Source organism: Lissotriton helveticus, chromosome 5_1, assembly GCF_964261635.1.
Source record: "Lissotriton helveticus chromosome 5_1, aLisHel1.1, whole genome shotgun sequence".
NCBI lineage: Eukaryota > Metazoa > Chordata > Amphibia > Caudata > Salamandridae > Lissotriton > Lissotriton helveticus.
This window is the reverse complement of record NC_136065.1, coordinates 318,366,210-318,383,354: the sequence shown is the minus strand read 5'-3', so window position 1 is coordinate 318,383,354 and position 17,145 is coordinate 318,366,210. Positions and strand designations below refer to the sequence as shown.

At 45.1% G+C, this 17,145-nt stretch overlaps 1 protein-coding gene across 2 annotated transcripts in view; it reads left to right on the top strand.

Moving 5' to 3' along the window:
- Positions 1-17,145, top strand: part of C5_1H1orf159 (chromosome 5_1 C1orf159 homolog) — a 292,203-nt gene that overhangs the window by 158,154 nt on the left and 116,904 nt on the right. For both annotated transcript variants that reach the window (XM_078642367.1, XM_078642366.1), the window contains exon 5: positions 14,229-14,339. In XM_078642367.1, coding sequence (XP_078498493.1) covers positions 14,229-14,339 — 111 coding nt within the window. The remainder of the gene's footprint in view (positions 1-14,228; positions 14,340-17,145) is intronic.

The following is a 17,145-nucleotide window of genomic DNA, read 5'->3' as shown; positions in this document are numbered from 1 at the left end:
AGTCGAACTCCAATATATAGCTCGTCTCCAATCGCCTTAGACGGGCTTCTCGATCCCCTCCTCTCCTAGTCACAGGTATGGATTCTATCGCAAAATATCGGCGATATTGGGGGTTGCTGTTGTGTACAGCCTGAAAGTGTCTTGCAACTGGATAGTTCTGATCTTTATTAGTAATAGCCCTTAAATGTTGTAAAATACGCTTGTGTACTGCCAGTTTGGTACTACCTATATACATCAGGTGGCAGTCGCATTCCAGGACAGACACGCAGTATTCCGTTTTACATGTAAGATGTTGTTTAATTTCTTTGGGCGTTCGGCAGAATGATGTCCTATAGGTTTTGGAATTTGGAATTTGTACCAAACTGGCAGGTTCTACAAGTTAAACATTTATAAAAACCCTTTCTGGAAGACAGCCAGGTATCTTTCTTAAAACTCTCCTGACTGTTTCTCGCCAGCTTGTTGCCCATGCTCATTGATCTATGGAAAGTAATGGCAGGATTCGAGGGCATTAGGTTACCAATCACAGGTTCATCCCGGATACGCCTTATAATGCTCCTCAATTCCTTTTCCTGTTTTGAGTATGTCAGAATCAATCAGACTGGTTCAGCCTTATCATTTTCAACTCCCTGTTTTATCTTAGTTTTATATTTGAGGAGTTCTTCTCTTGGCTTCAATTGAGATTTTTTCATGGCAGCCTCTACTACTCTGTAGCTGTACCCTCTGTCTAAAAACCTGGCGAGAGTCTCCATTTGTGTTTCCTTCGCATCTAATGGATCACTACATATGCGTTGGATGCAAAGCATCTCCCCATAAAGTATACTCCTTATTAAATGTGGGGGATGCGCACTTGGTGCGAGTAGTAACGTATTGCCTGCCGTAGGTTTTCTAAAAAAGGGTAGTTGTTGTGTGTATATATATATATCCCCAAAAATGTCACCTCAGCTCCTTCCTGGGAACTTTCAGAGGGTGATCTGTCAAGCAGGGTCTGAAAAAAAGGGGAAGGAGGTCCCAAAACGCATTTTTATTTTCAGGAGGAACTCTAGACACCACTGCAGCCCAAATTGTTGTATGGATTTGCACCAGGTTTGGCAGAAATCTAGATATTGGTCTAGAAAGAGTGTTTTTGGGTGATTTGGTGTTAATCCTTTCAGTAGTTTTTGTGCTATTAATGCTTCAAAACTTTGTCAATATCTTGCCGCGGAGGTTCGGTGAACCTAACATCTCTTGGAGAGTTCTGTTTGAGTTCCACCACATCAACAATGATGTGTCGGCGGGTACCATTAAACTAGAGACTGTCCTAAACAAAAAAGTGAAAAAAAGACATAAGGGCAGGATAAGAATACCCTGATGTCCTAGAGGTGGGTTCTCACCTGGGGCCAAAAACCGTTTTTTTAAATTTTGTTGTGTAAATTATAATTTGCCACAAGTCTGTGGAGGATCCGCAAATCTGCAATAAAATAAAAAGTGAGGGGTGGGGAAGGGGGCTTCTGGGCTAATAAAAAAAAAAATGGGTTGGACCAGGGCCCGAGGGAGCATTCTGAAATGTTTACCTTAGTGAGACCCTCCGCCCTCCTCTTCCAGAGTGTCTGGGAGGCCCTGGAGACCTCATTCTCATTCCATTGGGTCCGAGGTTTAAAATGAAGAGGGGAGGGGGGGGGGGGGACGGACATGCACTCCATCCATGAGCCAAATTAGGCCCTGGTCCGAATTCTTAAAAACATTAAATTTTAAAAAATGTGGGACGGTGGGGAAGGAGGTAATGATTTGCACTCTCTAAAATGATCCCAACCTGATGTAATGCTATTTATTGTGAGCTTTAAATACACCCCATAATGCGACCTACTCATAAGCAGAATCTAAATGTTGCATTACAATCCCCCGTTATCATGTTCAAAAAAATGAATAAAGGAACAATTAAATCTAGACGTTAATTTGAACCAGAGAGTAAAGCAACATTTATTTTAACAAATCTGTGAGGAAGATAAGGGCTGCCAACTTTACTATATTATCTTGCGCTAGAACTTGATTACTGAAAGCTCACATTAACAAACATTTGATATCTTTATCATAAGTAAGTGGGTATCCAGCCTTCTTTCTCTGAGTGGCAATCACACAGAACAATGAAATGCCATTCAGCAATTCAGGTTCTATCAACCATATCCCTTGAACACGAAGGAAATTAGGACTACATATTTTTATGATTGTTCTTGATAGTCTTTTTGATTCAGCTAGATTTAACAATAACATTATACTGGTCAGTTGAAAGCCATTCACTTATTTTATCAGAACTATGACATCCACAAGATGAGCAGTGCTTGGTGGGAAATAACTTGAAGGTGGAGAAAGAAGCAATATCTATGCTTCGTTGTATTTTGGGTCAGGCACTTCATTGTTTCATTTTAGTCCGGCATTCATGTTGGTTGGTTCAAGGTGCCATTGTTGTTTTTTAAATACTATCTCCTCTTTATTTTTCTATATTGTTTTTGGCTCCCATCCTTGCAAAAACATGTTAAATAAAATAGGTATTACAACTGTAACATATCAACCAACCTAAAAGCATAAGTAAATGGGATTAAAACAACCTCATAATTTACAATTTTATATTTCTTATGATTCACATTCAATTTACTATTTGTTCATTTGTTACAATGCGCATAAAGAGGTCCATTAGGATGGCGGACGGACAAAGTCCATCTGCCATCCTGTCGGGGGCCGGTACCGTCCGCCACAAGGGCGGAGGAACCGTGCCCCCAATTAGGATGCATCCTCCACAGTGGCGGGTGCATCCCGCATTTTTTACATTGCGGCGGACGGTGCTTGAAGCACCGGCCGCCGCAATGCAAAAAATACACGTTGCACATTTCAATGCACAACATGACAAGCACCGTGCGGTGCCTGTCATGGTGTACATTGAAATGCTGGGGGGTACCATAGGTACCCCCCCATGTGCACCCCCCCTTCACCCTGGGGGCCCGCAACGTGCCCCCAAAGCAAAGACCGTATGCCTTTCCGCCACGGAAAGGCATTCCTCACAGGCCATCCTAATATGGCTGGCGGTGTCTGATAGACACCGCCACCATATCAGGCCTTTTCCGCCACAGTCCCCCCCCGCCATCGTAATATGGTGGGGGAAGAAAGGTGGCGGACGGACAGGGATGGCGGACGGATCGCCACCGCCTGCATGACGGTGGCGATCCGTCCGCCATCCTGATGGACGCCAAAGTTGGCACTTTCCAAAGTTACGACCTTCTTTTCATATTCTAGACACGTGTATCCCAATTCCGATTAGTGTGCAAAAAGCGAGGTATTTACTGCATGCAGAAAATGCCGTGGTCCAGGATGCGATATTTGCTGGGTGCAGTGAATACCTTGTTTTCTACGTTTTTCACTTGACAATGAGGCATGAAAAATCTGTGTTTAAAGCGCTTGAATTCTGCATGTTTTGCTCCTTTTTTTACTCAGCTTTTTTTCCCCACAATTAATTTCACCAGATGTCCCGTGGATATTTGCAATGAAAAAACTACAGGGTTGCAAGAATTGTCTGAATAAAAGCTACTGTGAAATTCCTGCATGGATTGGATTTGAACCACCAGCTCATAACTGTGCCTAATGCCCACATAAAAAATCACCCGTCTTGATATAGCTCGAGGGACATCTGCCAAGATAATACCCCCTTAGGAGAATAATGGTAAATGAATCTTTCACGGGAGGGTTCACCAAGTTGTCACAGGTGTTGCTACCAGTTATTTCCTTTTATAAAATTCTGAAACATCAGAGGTTCCAAATTATTGGCCAGTGTTACCCAAGTGATGAAGTAGCTTATACTGTTCTTTAAAATTTCTAATCTTTGACTGCTCATGCATTTTAAAATGACTTTTGTACTCGCATCCAACTCCTACAATTATTTGCTGATCAAAAGATCAGGCTGACTGTCGGGTACAGAGAAACATAAAATTACTTGAGGCAATAGGAAGACCAAGATCAAGATCTGAACTTGATTGTCCTACACATCTTTACTGTGAACAGGTCTTCCCTATCTCAAGTTCAGGAATTCCTAACAGAAGAGTGAAAAGCTAGTACTGTGGCCTCTCTTCAGCCATGACTCCACAAGATTGATGATGGCGGCATTGATATTCTATGTCAGGATCAGAGGCTCAGATTATGCTTCACTTTTGCCTACTTTTTTGCTCCTCAAGAGAACAAATACCAACAAAAAGACTACAAATCCCATGAGTCTTTGTTATGTCCGCAAAACAACCATAGAGGGAGTTCCATATAAACAATATCAAAGGACAGCACTTCCTTTTTTAGGACTCACCTGAGACAGCGCATGCGCTGTCTCTTCGAGACATTTAGTAAGTGGCTTCTAAAAGTGCCACCAAAGGCTTTTGCTGGCCTACAGCTTGCGTTCACGAGTTTGTGCACGTGCACAGCTGCCATCTGTCTTTTTATTGCTGTAATCAGGCTCCTTTGCTTGCACTACCCCCTCCCTTTCCCCCCTCCCTCCTGGTCAGCTTCATTTGTGTCTTCTATCGCTGTGAATCATGCTCCTCTGCTCGCACTCCCCCCTCCCTTCTCTCCCTCCCTCTTCGTCAGTTTCATTTGTGTCTTCTATCACTGTGAAGGCTCCTGCTTCCACCAGGCACACACACACCATCACTGTGAATGCTCCTGCTTCCACCAGGCACACACACACCATCAGTCAGGGCACGCTTTCACCAGGCACACACACCACCAGCCGTCGGTGCACGCTTTCACCAGGCACACGCACCGCCAGCCATCGGTGCACGCTTTCTCCAAGTACACACACACCACCAGCCATCAGTGCACACTTCCACTAGGCACACACGCACCACCAGTAGTCAGTGCACACTTCCACCAGGCACACACGCCACCAGCCGTCAGTGCACACTTCCACCAGGCCCACACACCACCAGCCGTCAGTCCACGCTTCCACCAGGCACACACTCAACCAGCCGTCAGTGCACGCTTCCACCAGGCGCACACACACCACCAGCCGTCAGGGAACGCTTCCACCAGGCAAACACACCACCAGCCGTCAGTGCACGTTTTCACCAGGCACACACACCACCAGCCGTCAGTGCATGCTTCCACCAGGCGCACACACCACCAGCCGTCACACACTACCAGCCTTCGGTGCATGCTTCCACCAGTCGCACACCACCAGCCGTCGGTGCATGCTTTCACTGAGCACACACACCACCAGCCGTCAGTGCACGCTTTCATCAGGCACATACACCACCAGCCGTCTGTGCATGCTTCCACCAGGCACACACCACCAGCCGTCTGTGCATGCTTCCACCAGGCGCACACACCACCAGCAGTCCTTGCATGCTTTCACCAGGCACACACACCACCAGCCGTCCGTGCAGCAGGCAGGCTCTTCTCAGAGTTTCTTAGTAAATATGTTTTCGATGCCTGGGAGGGAGTGTGTAGAGTTTCCTTAAACCATGATGAGTATGCAGGTGCAATGCATGAACTCCTGTGTGAGTGAATCATGCTGCCTGGGGCTCAATCACTCCACACTTGTAAATTACGCCTGCACCAGGCTTTTTCTCATTTGCAAAGTTCGGCGCCTGCGCACAGCTAGGCAGCCCCCACACCCCCGGGAATGACTGCTTCCTACAACGAGAATGGAAACAACATTCAGAGCAATGAAAACAAGTTCATTTGATGCAAAGAACTGTTAACAAAAACCATGTCCAGCTATTGTAGATCTGGCAACTTAAACAAAACAGCAACAAAAACCAAACAAGCATTGGCATAGCCAATAGGTCTCGCTTTTTGGACCCTATAAGTATTGTTATGCAGCAGAATATCCTTGGTGCAACAACACCAACTAGTGCATTGCTAAACACTTATAAGGTCCCAAATGCGAGACCTTTTGGCTATGCCAATGCTTGTTCTTCGTTGCTTAGCAGCCAGAGAAGTGCCTTTCTTTGATATTGCTTATTTCTGGGCCTAATACTTGAAAAGTGTTGTTTGTGCTTATTTGGAGTGTGTTTTGGTGCTTCTTTATTTATTATTTAGTCACTCAACGAACGCTTTGTCAGTTGCGGCCACCTTTCCAGCAGCGCTTGCGGCCGCACTGACTAGCGTGAGCGGCTGATGAGCAGGGCTCGAGTCGGGGTACCACGCGGGTGGATGGCGTCCCCCCACTTATTTTACCGGGGGACGCCATCCCCCCTGCCAAACAGCTGGACTTCATTCTTTGGCCTCTCTGGGACGAGGAGCTCGGCACCTTTCGTGACGTCACTTCCGGCCGTGACGTCACTTCCGGTGACAGCGGCCCCCACTTATTTTTTGACGACTTGTGCCCTGCTGATGAGGAATTGAACGTTTCCTGAGTCCGACTTGTGGTGCAGGCACCTTGTGTCTTTGATTATTCTTTCCTACTCTGAGGGTTCAAACGCTCTCGTAGTGCCGGCCGCTCTGTTCGGGGGAGGGTTAGAGGGCACTGTGCGGGCATGCGAATAGGCGGAGGGAGGTGGGAATTCCAACCACATTCTTGGCGTGCCTCTGCTCCCGTCCGAATTCTCAAGTGACAGTTTTCAGCCTTCAGCAGTCTGTCAGATCTTCGAGCGCTCAACAGAAGTCGGAGGCTTTCTTTTCCCCTTGCTTGCATCATTGTTTGATAACTTCAGTGCAGCGGTTCTCCCGTGGAGCGTTGGTTCACTTGGCTAATTAAAATATTGCTTTATCTCTTTCACTTAAGTCTTGGCTCATTTTTCCCCACATGTTTATAATTACAACTATTATATATATATATATATATATATATATATTTCCTTTTTAAGGCTTTGGGGGCAAGGCACCTTTGCAGTCTAGTGGGGCACGAGTTGTTCTTTATCCTCTGTCCCATGGCGGGTGAACTTGATTCATGGGAACCTGCTGAGGCGGAACATCCTCTTCTCCCCATTCACATGGGTCTGGTGGATGCTATTGACGCATCCCTGGAGAGGACAGCGCCCTCAGCCCTAGAACCCTTGAGCTGCCGTATTATCGAACTCAAGGTTTGACGCAGGGTGGTCACCTCTACTGAGAGAGACAAGGGCAGCCCAGGGTGGACTCGAAAGGACCCTCCAAGGGCAAAGCTAAGGCCAAGACTCCGGCCAAGTCTCGAAGGGCTTCTTACTCTCCAAATGCCTTTGAGAGGCTGTGCCAGGCATTTCTTAAAAGACGCCTGGATTCTAGCGAGGTGCTTGCGGATTCATAGCCGGAAAGGACCCCCGATGATGATTCCTGTCTTCAAGACGGGACAGATGATGTTACCAGGGAAGAGACAGACGTCCCAGACCCGCACTCAGATGATGACCCTGGTCTGGGTCAAGAAATCCCAGCTGGATTCACCTCAATCTCAGGACTCTAGCAGACATCTCGGGTATGCTGAACCCGGAGGATATATATCATCCCCCGCTCTGCGGATTGGATACCTGCGCCCCTTGTGGCGTCTTATGTGGCTAGCCGAATTCAGGAGGTCCATGGTCACCTTAAGGCAAAGTGCCCCCGGTCATCCCTTCCAAATAAAGTCGCTTGCATCCCCCCCTGAAATTGACGCCAGAATGGCCACGTTTATCAGAAAGTTTATCAAAGACTCTAAGAAGGGTCTGGACTGATCTTGACGGCCCTGCCAAGATACGATCTTGGATATGCTGGGGCCACTTACCAAGATATTGGAGATGGTAGAGTATGCCATGCAGACAGGCCATCTGATAGACCCCACTATCCACTCGGGATGGGTGCAAAGAGCCCTATGTTTCCTAGGCAATGCGAATTACGCATTATCTACCTAGCGTAGACTCTAGATTCTAATTAATATTGAGCCTCTACTTGGCCACTACTGAAGCTGGATCTGTAGTGAACGGAGGTCGCTTTGGAGATCCTTTTATTTAAGAATTATCTCACTTTGTGAATATCTTCTCCTCCTTGGACAAGGCACAGCAATCGATTTAAGAAAGTGTTCAGCCAGCACATTTTTGGGGGGCCGGAAGAGGTAGGGGGCTCCTCCGGCCATCCTTCCAATGCTAACCCCCACAAGTTGCAGACCAGGAGATCATGCCGTGGCAGGACCAAAGGAAGTTCAGAGGGCTTTCCCCGTCAAGAGGCCGCAGCAGAGTTTGCGGGGGTAGGGACAACCCCCGAGGAACCAACAGAGAGCACCTGGTGGACCCACCGGTAAGGATTACCCCTTTTTTCCTACCAGAAGGTGGAGGGGGCGAGGGGGGGGGGGGAAGACCTCGCCTCAGTGTCCTTCATAGAATTCCCTTCACGATAGCTAGGATATTTTATATTCACTTACAAATTAAATTTTATAAAGCAGGGTTCCCATATGAACCCAACTATTGTGTTGTAGTAGTGTTGCCCAAACAGCATTGACTTTGTTTTATGCTGCATAAAATAAGGTGTCTCAGGCAAGGATTCCCCTAAGCTGGGGGCCGCATAATCCCTTCCAGAACAAAGTTTAAGAGTCTGTTTCTCTATTCAGTTTGTTTCCAGTGTTTGGAACACTTCAGGAAACAAAAGATGAAATGTATTGTCATAGAGCAGCCAGACTGGCATGTATGCCCCAAGTTAACATGCTCCAACAACATTTATACTGAGACAGTATGTATTGTAGCGTAGTACTGAATTGATGCATGTTCAAAATATTGGGCATTCAAGTCTTTCACTGGAGTTTTTGTAAACTGCATCATAAATTTACCTCGTCTGGAGACTATTCGCTCCTACATGGTGCCATGGAAAGATTAAAGTCATCAACTTGGTTGACTATGCCTTCGAAAGTAGCTTCCAATTACATTCTAACGTAATTCATATCGTATAGACCAAGTAAATTTTTTTTAAACATTGTATTCATTTTTGTTGATGCAGCATGCACACAGCAATATTTGTAAGGGTAAATTCATGACCCAAGGTCAACTATGTCTCAACAGGCTATTCCACACTCCTCAAGTGACTAGTAAGGTAACGTCAGTTTATTACATAAAACAATATTGCAGCAGCAGACATATACATTTGAGTGGCTCCCAACCTAAGGCGAGAATCCATCTGAATACCATCACCCTCTTCAGATATTAGACAAACCCATAATGTTTGTCCCACAAACCTCATCTGTTTGCAAAGCATTAATATGTGAACACTGTGATTTGAACAAGTGAGCTTTTGTCTCTATGTGCAACATTCAGTCCTTTATTCCAGAGTATACTTAGGCAAAGTATGATGATTCCTTATCCCTAACAATAACATTTTAGTGGTATTGAGAGATGGGTTAAGTGCGCCGCCCCATTTGAATAAACCAGAATAAGTTATTTTCATTATTTTCAATTGCTGTCTTTATTTTAAAGTGAATATTTCCATTTGTTGATCAATATTGATGTGTGCCACAGAGTAACATGTGTACAGACAGCTGACGTGTTTCACCGCCTGTGGCTCCTTAGCAGGCTGCTTTATCAAGGATGCAAAATTAGAAAGAATAAATTGCGATAAGTGATTGGAGGTATGTGGTCAGGTAAGGCCATCACCGTGTGTGGGGTTGAGACGTGAAGGAACACCTGTGACCTCCTAGACAGTAATGAGGACTTCTGGTTACTTCTGAGTTTGTTGCTGTGTCCAAGGGAGATATCCACCATTTGTGCAAAACAGATTATAAGCTTGGAAGGGTCTATAAATTTGTGGGAAAATGACATCATCAAGACAACCATTACCCCTACAGAGCTAGTAAGCTCCTCTGAGGCTGTTCCATCCTCAGAAATGGATTCAGTGGGGGAAGTCGATACCGGGAGAGCTACACGTCCTATGGTAAATTTTCGCTAGGAGGTATGCAGACACCACTTGAGGAATGCACAAGACAACCGCACAGGAGCACCAAATACAAAGACACAAGCACAAAATACAGTAGGGGTCCAGACAAGAGCAAGGAACAGATCAAGAACCAACATCAGACAACCAACTAGTTGTCAATCTGTCAACTAAGGAACTGCACCAGATACAGACCCAAATGTTGAATAAAGGCCTTTCATTCTGCTTAATGGCAAGATGGGACCTTGGGCACACAAAAAATGACCCCTTCAAATTTACTGGGAAATTGAAACTACAATCCCTTTTTGCTGACAAGGAAGGTCATAGACCATCATTTGTGTCCATTACTCTATTACCTAAAATAGTTTTGATAATGGGCTATTTTATACCTGGTTTGCTGACATATAGCGAACTATTTTATTTCGAATTTGATATGGTTATTGAAGGTTCCGCTCTTATCTGCAGTACCAGGGTAATTACACATGTCGCCATAGCAGCACCAGCCAAATAGTAATGCCTCGTGGCAATGAAGGGCCGCCTCTGGTTCCCTCTTCTCAGGTATACTTTACCCTAGTTTTCTGCCTAAGGTAGATGAAACTAGGATTTATAGATATGACCTCCTCACCTAATTACTCAGTTAGGTTTGTCCATGATGTGAAACTACAGAAAATTCCTTTCACATGTTAGACAATGTGGCACCAATGTAAAATAATTATACGAGTACTCGTCTTCATGGGATACAATGTTTACTTTCTGCATGTATTTACTTATTCCTGCTGAGATGGAACCCTTCAAGACTTTGCTCTTTAGACTGTGTTTGGATAACAACAAAAGCCATATGGAAACCAAACGAGTATCCTTGTACTCTAATGAGGTATTACGTCTTGTTCCTTTACTTAGTGTTTTGTATCTGCTCTTATTATGAACTCTCTGTCCCACTCTTATCGGCAGAGCATGTCATGTAGCATTAATAGGAGGGCTCCCTGCTTTCACCATGTTATCCACTTACCTTAATTTTATGTCAAAGGCTAAAGGGACTATCACTGTAAGTTTTCCACTTCCTTTCTTCCACCCCTCCCACCCCCTACACCCACCCCCATTTTTTCACATATTCTTACCTAGAGCTGCCTGCCAGCACCATTTATCAGGACTAGCCTTCAACTAAGGTAGCTAACTGCATGGACTTTGGTAGCACTCCGACTATGTCTTTCACACAAAATGGATATATTCCTGGGATACAGCAACTTCTGGATACTCATAAGTATCCAGAAGTCCTCACTCCACGTCCCAACCTCACACATGCTGATTGCCTTACCTAACCACACACCTTCAATCACTAATCACAATTTATTTTTTCTTATTTTGCAGCCTTGAGAAAGCCCCAGGCTAATGGGCAACAAAGGGGAAACCCCAGATCGACTGTCTGTACACATTACTCTGTGGCACACGTCAATATTGATGGACTAATGGAAATACTGTAAAATGAAAAGAACTGAAAATGATGACCAGAACATATTCTGGTTTATTCAAATAGGAGGGCGCGCTTAACCCATCTCTCATTGCTACCACATTGGGGAACAGAAGATTCAACTCCCTTAGAGTGGTCCACCTGCACAAATGTGGGTATTCTGTAATAGGGAGCGAGTGCTGGACCTTGCATTTCATTACTACAATCACTTTAGTGGTAAACTGAATAGGGGTTCTCAAGATGATTTTTTTTATTTTTAGAGTTTTATTTAGCGCTTACAGGACCCCAAAGGGGTATCAGAGCGCTTTACTGCATACATGTCAAGAAACATAAACATTTTTAATACAGCGAGTAGTATCAGGTGCTGGAGGTACTATAGATAGAGGTCATTAACAAGATGCATAGAGATGACGCTTTAGGAGAAAGTCTTTTAGTTGTCTCTTGAAGTTCGTGAAGGAGGGATTGGTTCTGATGAGGGTAGGGAGAGAGTTTCAGATTTTTGAGGCGTGGAGTTTGTGGGAGCTCATGTTGAGATTTGAATCTAGAGAGATCCCTAGTGATTTAGCTGTTTTCGCTGGAGTAAGTTTGCAGTTTAAGGAGTCAAGGTTGTTTATCCATTCTTGGATTTGAGGGGATTGTTCATGATTCGAAAAGACAAGGATTTCTGTTTTTTCTTGGTTGAGTTTGAGATGGTTGAGTGTTAGCCAATTTTCTACTTTGGAGATTGTGGAGTTGAGTCGAAGGTTGTCATTGAGGGAGGATACCTCGAGGCACAGCATAGAGGTGGTAGGTGATGTTTGATTGTTTTAGAATGGCAGTGAGCGGTTCCATGTAAATGTTGAAAAGGGTGGGGGAGAGGACTGAGCCTTGAGTGACACCTCGAGTTGAGGGGGAGGAGTCGGACATCGAGTTTTTGAACTTTATGATTTGGGAGCGGTTATGAAGAAATGAGGGGAACCATTTTAGGACGTTGTCATCTGCTCTGATACGCCTTTGTAGGGCCCCTAGGAGTAGAGTGTGGTCAACCGTGTCAAAAGCAGCAGATAGGTCTAGGAGGACAAGTAGGCAGCATTTGTTAGTCAAGGACGTTGTGAATGTCATCAGTTATACTCAGTATAGCGGTCTCTGTGCTGCATCCCTTTCTGAACCCGGATTGGTGTGAGTCAGTTGGGCGAGAACACATTTTTCCAGGATTTTGGCTAGGAAAGGAAGGTTGGTGATGGGCCTAAAGTTTTTTAGGTCATTTGGGTCTGCATCGGGTCTTTTTTAGAAGGGGGGTGACTTGGCCTTGTTTGAGGCAGTCGGGCATCAGACCGTTGTTTAGGGAGCTGTTGATGATCTTTGTCCACAGTGGGTTTAGGATGGGTTTGAGGTTCTTCACCAGGGAGGCGGGGAGAGGGTCTGCATAGTGTTTGGAGGGTTTGGAGTTGGCAATCACCTTGGAAATGTCTTCTTCAGAGAGAGGTTTGAAGTCCTTCCGATGCTTGTGGGAGGATGGTGGTCTTGGGTGGGTGCTTATTTTGGTGCTTGACATGGGGGGGTGGGAGGGGGGGTCTTGGCTTCAGGGAGAATGCTGTGAACTAGGGCCGGGTTAGGTCTCGTTATTGAGGATTTGCTGTCGTTTGATTGAAGGTGTAGGTCTAGGTAGAGCTCGATATTGGTGATTTTGTCATTGAAGAATTAGGCCAGGTTGTTGCACTGAAATTTGGAGGCGGAGGGGTTAGCTTTGATGGGTTTCGAGGTCTGTTTCTGGATGATGACGAAAAGTTCTTTGGAGAGGTTTTTGGCTTTATCTAGTGCACTCCGGAAGATAGAGACTTTTTCCTTGATTATGTGCTTTTTTGTTGTTACTGCATTCTTGTCTGAGCTGGGAGAGGTTGGTTGAGGATGGGTTTCCTCTCCAGAGTCTCTCCGCGGCCCTTAGGATGAGTGATCTTTCATTTTGCCCCAAAACAGTTAAACCCCAGGTAAGTGCCTGATGGTACTGATTAAACTACCCACCTGATCACAACTTCTTAAGCATAAATCCATAGCTTGCCGTTCTTGTTCCTGTATAAAGTAACTATTAGTCATAGTGGTGCTTAACATCATTGAATTACTGCCATGTATATTTATTGCATACTCACAATAATCAACTATTTATATTCGTTTTGCACTTCAATACAATAAAATAGATAATTGCTAACCCTCACCTGCCCTGTTCCTCTTCTATGATACATGCATATATAGGACTTTAGTCTAGCGGGTATGGTGTAGTTCAGTGTGCTCTCAGCCATCTGTCAATACTGATCTTCAATTAACATTGGAGTCTGTAAAGAGATGGGCTCAGTCATGCACAAGTTACTAAGCGCTTATTGACCGGCATAACTGGGACAACTCTACCCCTGTAATCTGGTATATAATTGCAGACGTCTCAAGTTCATCTAGTTATTATTGGTAGGGGACTTCGATAATACCTGAGCTTAGGCTCTTTTCTGTCTGTCAGTATCCATCTATCAGGTTGTTCTGATTGTATTCAGATATGTTGTGAGTTTGCTGGTCTTGTTGATGATAGTATGCTTATTAGGTTTCAACTCTACATTCAGCCTAACATTCCAAGTCTTCTCTCAGATGTCTGGGCACTCTAACCACATTTACGGCCTCTGGACATATTGCTGGATCTTCTGTTGGCCTCTGAGTTGACTTTGGGTCCTTTTCATCTTGTCTGTCTTAGGTGTTATCCAAAGTATGGACGTTTCTAAATGCTTGTTAAATCAAACTTCTCAGAATTTTATTTTTTCATAATTCACTTAATACTTTTAGACCAATGTGTAAATGTACTGTTGTTTATTGGGTAATGTTTCAATATGCCTTTTGTGGGACTGCTTTGGTCTTCATGTTTGTGGTTTTTTGGAGTTGGTGTGGTAGACTAGTCACCAGTTTTCTGTCCTGTACTCATATGTAGGTTGTTTTCGCCACTGGTCGGAAGATGGTCACAGCACCTGTGTAAAGTGCAAGAACGAGAGCAGTCTACAGGAGGGAGAATCGCTTTTCAACTTGACGGAGTGTAGAAATGGTAAGTGCGCCATACCACAGCCTTCTATTACATTACTACAGAGTACAAAGTGATACTCACACTTCCCCATTGCTTCTCGTGCTGCTGCCCGCTTAATGCTGAATTGTTACTTGCATTGCTTCAAAGTGTGGCACTGCCAGTCTGCTGATAGCTAGAGTGTGCTGAAGCCCTGGCAGCCAGTACCAGCTTGTGTCTGGAATGGTTGAAGGAGCCTTATATTGCACTTCTGCTAATGGATCTAAAGTATTGTTTATTGTACCTATACTTACTGGCATGTGGAGACCTCATCCAGGAAATATCTGAATGGAAAACATGCACTTCTTTAAACACCTATTTACCATATTCTATATTACTTTATCAGAGATTAGAAGTAAAGAGTTTTTTTTTATTTTGCCTACATCTAGGTTGTATTCCCCTTTGGGAGTGAATGGTTGGATTTGATGGAATGGCTTAAAGTATTAGCACAGCCGTATTAAATGTGCTTGAATTTGAATGATCTGGTTGAAGCTTCTGTCAAATGTCTCTTAAATCGCCTACCGGGGCTTTGGTTTAGGCTTGAACTTGAACTGGAAGCTGTTTTTCATACTCTGTTACACCTGTTTGTCTTCCCTCCAGGCATTGTTAGTGAAATGGTATGTAGTCCCCCAGTTTTGTTGATTTGCCACCCTGACCTTTGGTTGATGAGGGTTCCCTCCCACCGGACCGTAACACGAGCATCCATATAAAATCCTCTTATGCAGCTTTTGACAGTATTTGCTGTAAAAGTACAAATAGTCTGCGTGGGCTTCCAGCTGATTAGTTTGATTCCAACCTTTTACACCATGCTTTTTGTGCCATCACTAAGGATACAGGCCTCGGTCCTTTAGTTCACCACTACAGTGTTTATTGCTATGCATATTTCACTCCTGTATGATCTCTGGTAGCCAAGTGAGGACACCGCGAAGAAGGGTGAATAACGGATTTAGTACCTCATTGGGCCCCACAGATGGTATCTCTTCCTGAAATTTGCCCTTAATTGTTCTAATTGAGAGGAGGAGAACATAAACTGTCATTTTTATCCCGAAGTCTCAAACTGTGCGTCTAGCTGTGGCGGAGTCTGGGGTAATACCCACATAATTACAGGGATGGCAAAAGACAGCAGTTCTCCTCCCCGCAATTTTAAATGCCACTCTGTCCAGGAAAGAATCTAGCATAATGCCTGCACAGGGACCAACGCCCAGACTTCAATAAAAAGGGCGGATTACAAGTACAAGATAGCTCTTCCAGTCCTGGATGAGTCTCTTGCAGCATTGGCTTCCGCCTCTACGTGGAAACCCCGAAGTAGACGCATTTGCTCTTGAATCTTGGCTAATGCTTAATGTCAATGCTTTGGCCCCTCTGACAACTCACACCGCCAAGAAGGCCAGCCCGTCTTCTCCCTGGTTTAAGGAGTCATTGAGAATTATTAAAAGCGATTGTAAACGCATGGAGAGGAAGTGGCAGCAAGCCTATAAACCTGAGGACAAACTGGCTAATAAGGCTGCTCCGAAATCCCAGTATTGTCAGGTTAAAGCCGCCAAGAAGAGCTATCTGCAGAATAAGTTTGGGACCGCTAACAATAAGGGAAAGGAGAATCAAAACATCGTGAAGTCGTTCATGAACCCTAAGGCTGCTACTAAGGAGTCTCCTCACTCTGCTGATTGGACTAGCCAGCTAGCATCGTTCCTACACTATAAGATTGTCAGGATCCGAAAAAAGTTTTCAGAAGGGACTGCGGAGGACCCAGCTTCTGGTCCTGAACCTGCCAGGGAGGGCTTCACCCGGCAACCCACTGCGTTAATACAGATACCTTTTCTGCCGCCTGAGACATCTTTTGAGATTCTTAAGGGCCTTAAGTTTGGCTCGCCCGCAGATGCGTGTCAAGCAAAATTGCTTGCCTCTGGCATTGGCCGTTAACCCTGTGGTAAATAAGGCGATGAACTCCTCTCTTTCAACGGACCTCATGGCTTCCATCTGGAAGCATGCTAAAATTCTTCCACTCCTCAAAAAACCCTCTGCTGATCCGAAGGTGCCTGGTAACTACAGGCCCATCCCTTTTCTCCCCTCTCTCTCTAAGGTAGTGGAGCAGCACGTGAACAGAGCTATTTTGGACTAACCTCCTGCACATCACTCAGTCTGGCTTCAGGGCTAATTATAGTACGTAAACTGCTCTGTTGGAGGTCACGAGCACATCAAGGAAAAGCTTGACTAAGGTGGCAGAGATATCCTTATTTTAGCTGACCTGTCAGCGGCCTTTCACACGGTCTCACATGACAGGCTCCTGAAGAGGTTGGGTGATATTGGCATTGGCGAACCCGCGCTCTCTTTGCTAGCCTCCTTTCTTGAGGATAGAAGCCAGGAAATGTGGGCGCCCCCCCTTTTGCTTCCCCCAAGCCCACTCTGAAAGTGGGGGTCCCTCAGAGTTCTGTTCTAAGCCCTACTCTCTCCAACCTTTACATGTTGCCCCTTGCATCTCTGGTCGGAAGCCTGTGGGAGCCAAAATAATTTCATACACTGATGATAGGCAGTTGATTTTCACCTGCGAAAAGGGAGCGGATTTTGATTGTGAAAGGATTAGATCATGCCTCACTAGGTGTTTAACTGGCTCAATGGGAACCAACTCAAATGTAATTCAGAGAAATTGGAAATTGTCTTTTTTGGCTCTCCATCTGTGGTCGACTGGAGACAATGGTGGCCGGAGGAGATGTCTCCACCCCTCTCAGCCCAATGTACGGTTAAGAGCCTCGGCATCCACATTGACAGCACGCTCTCTGAGACCCCAAGTTCA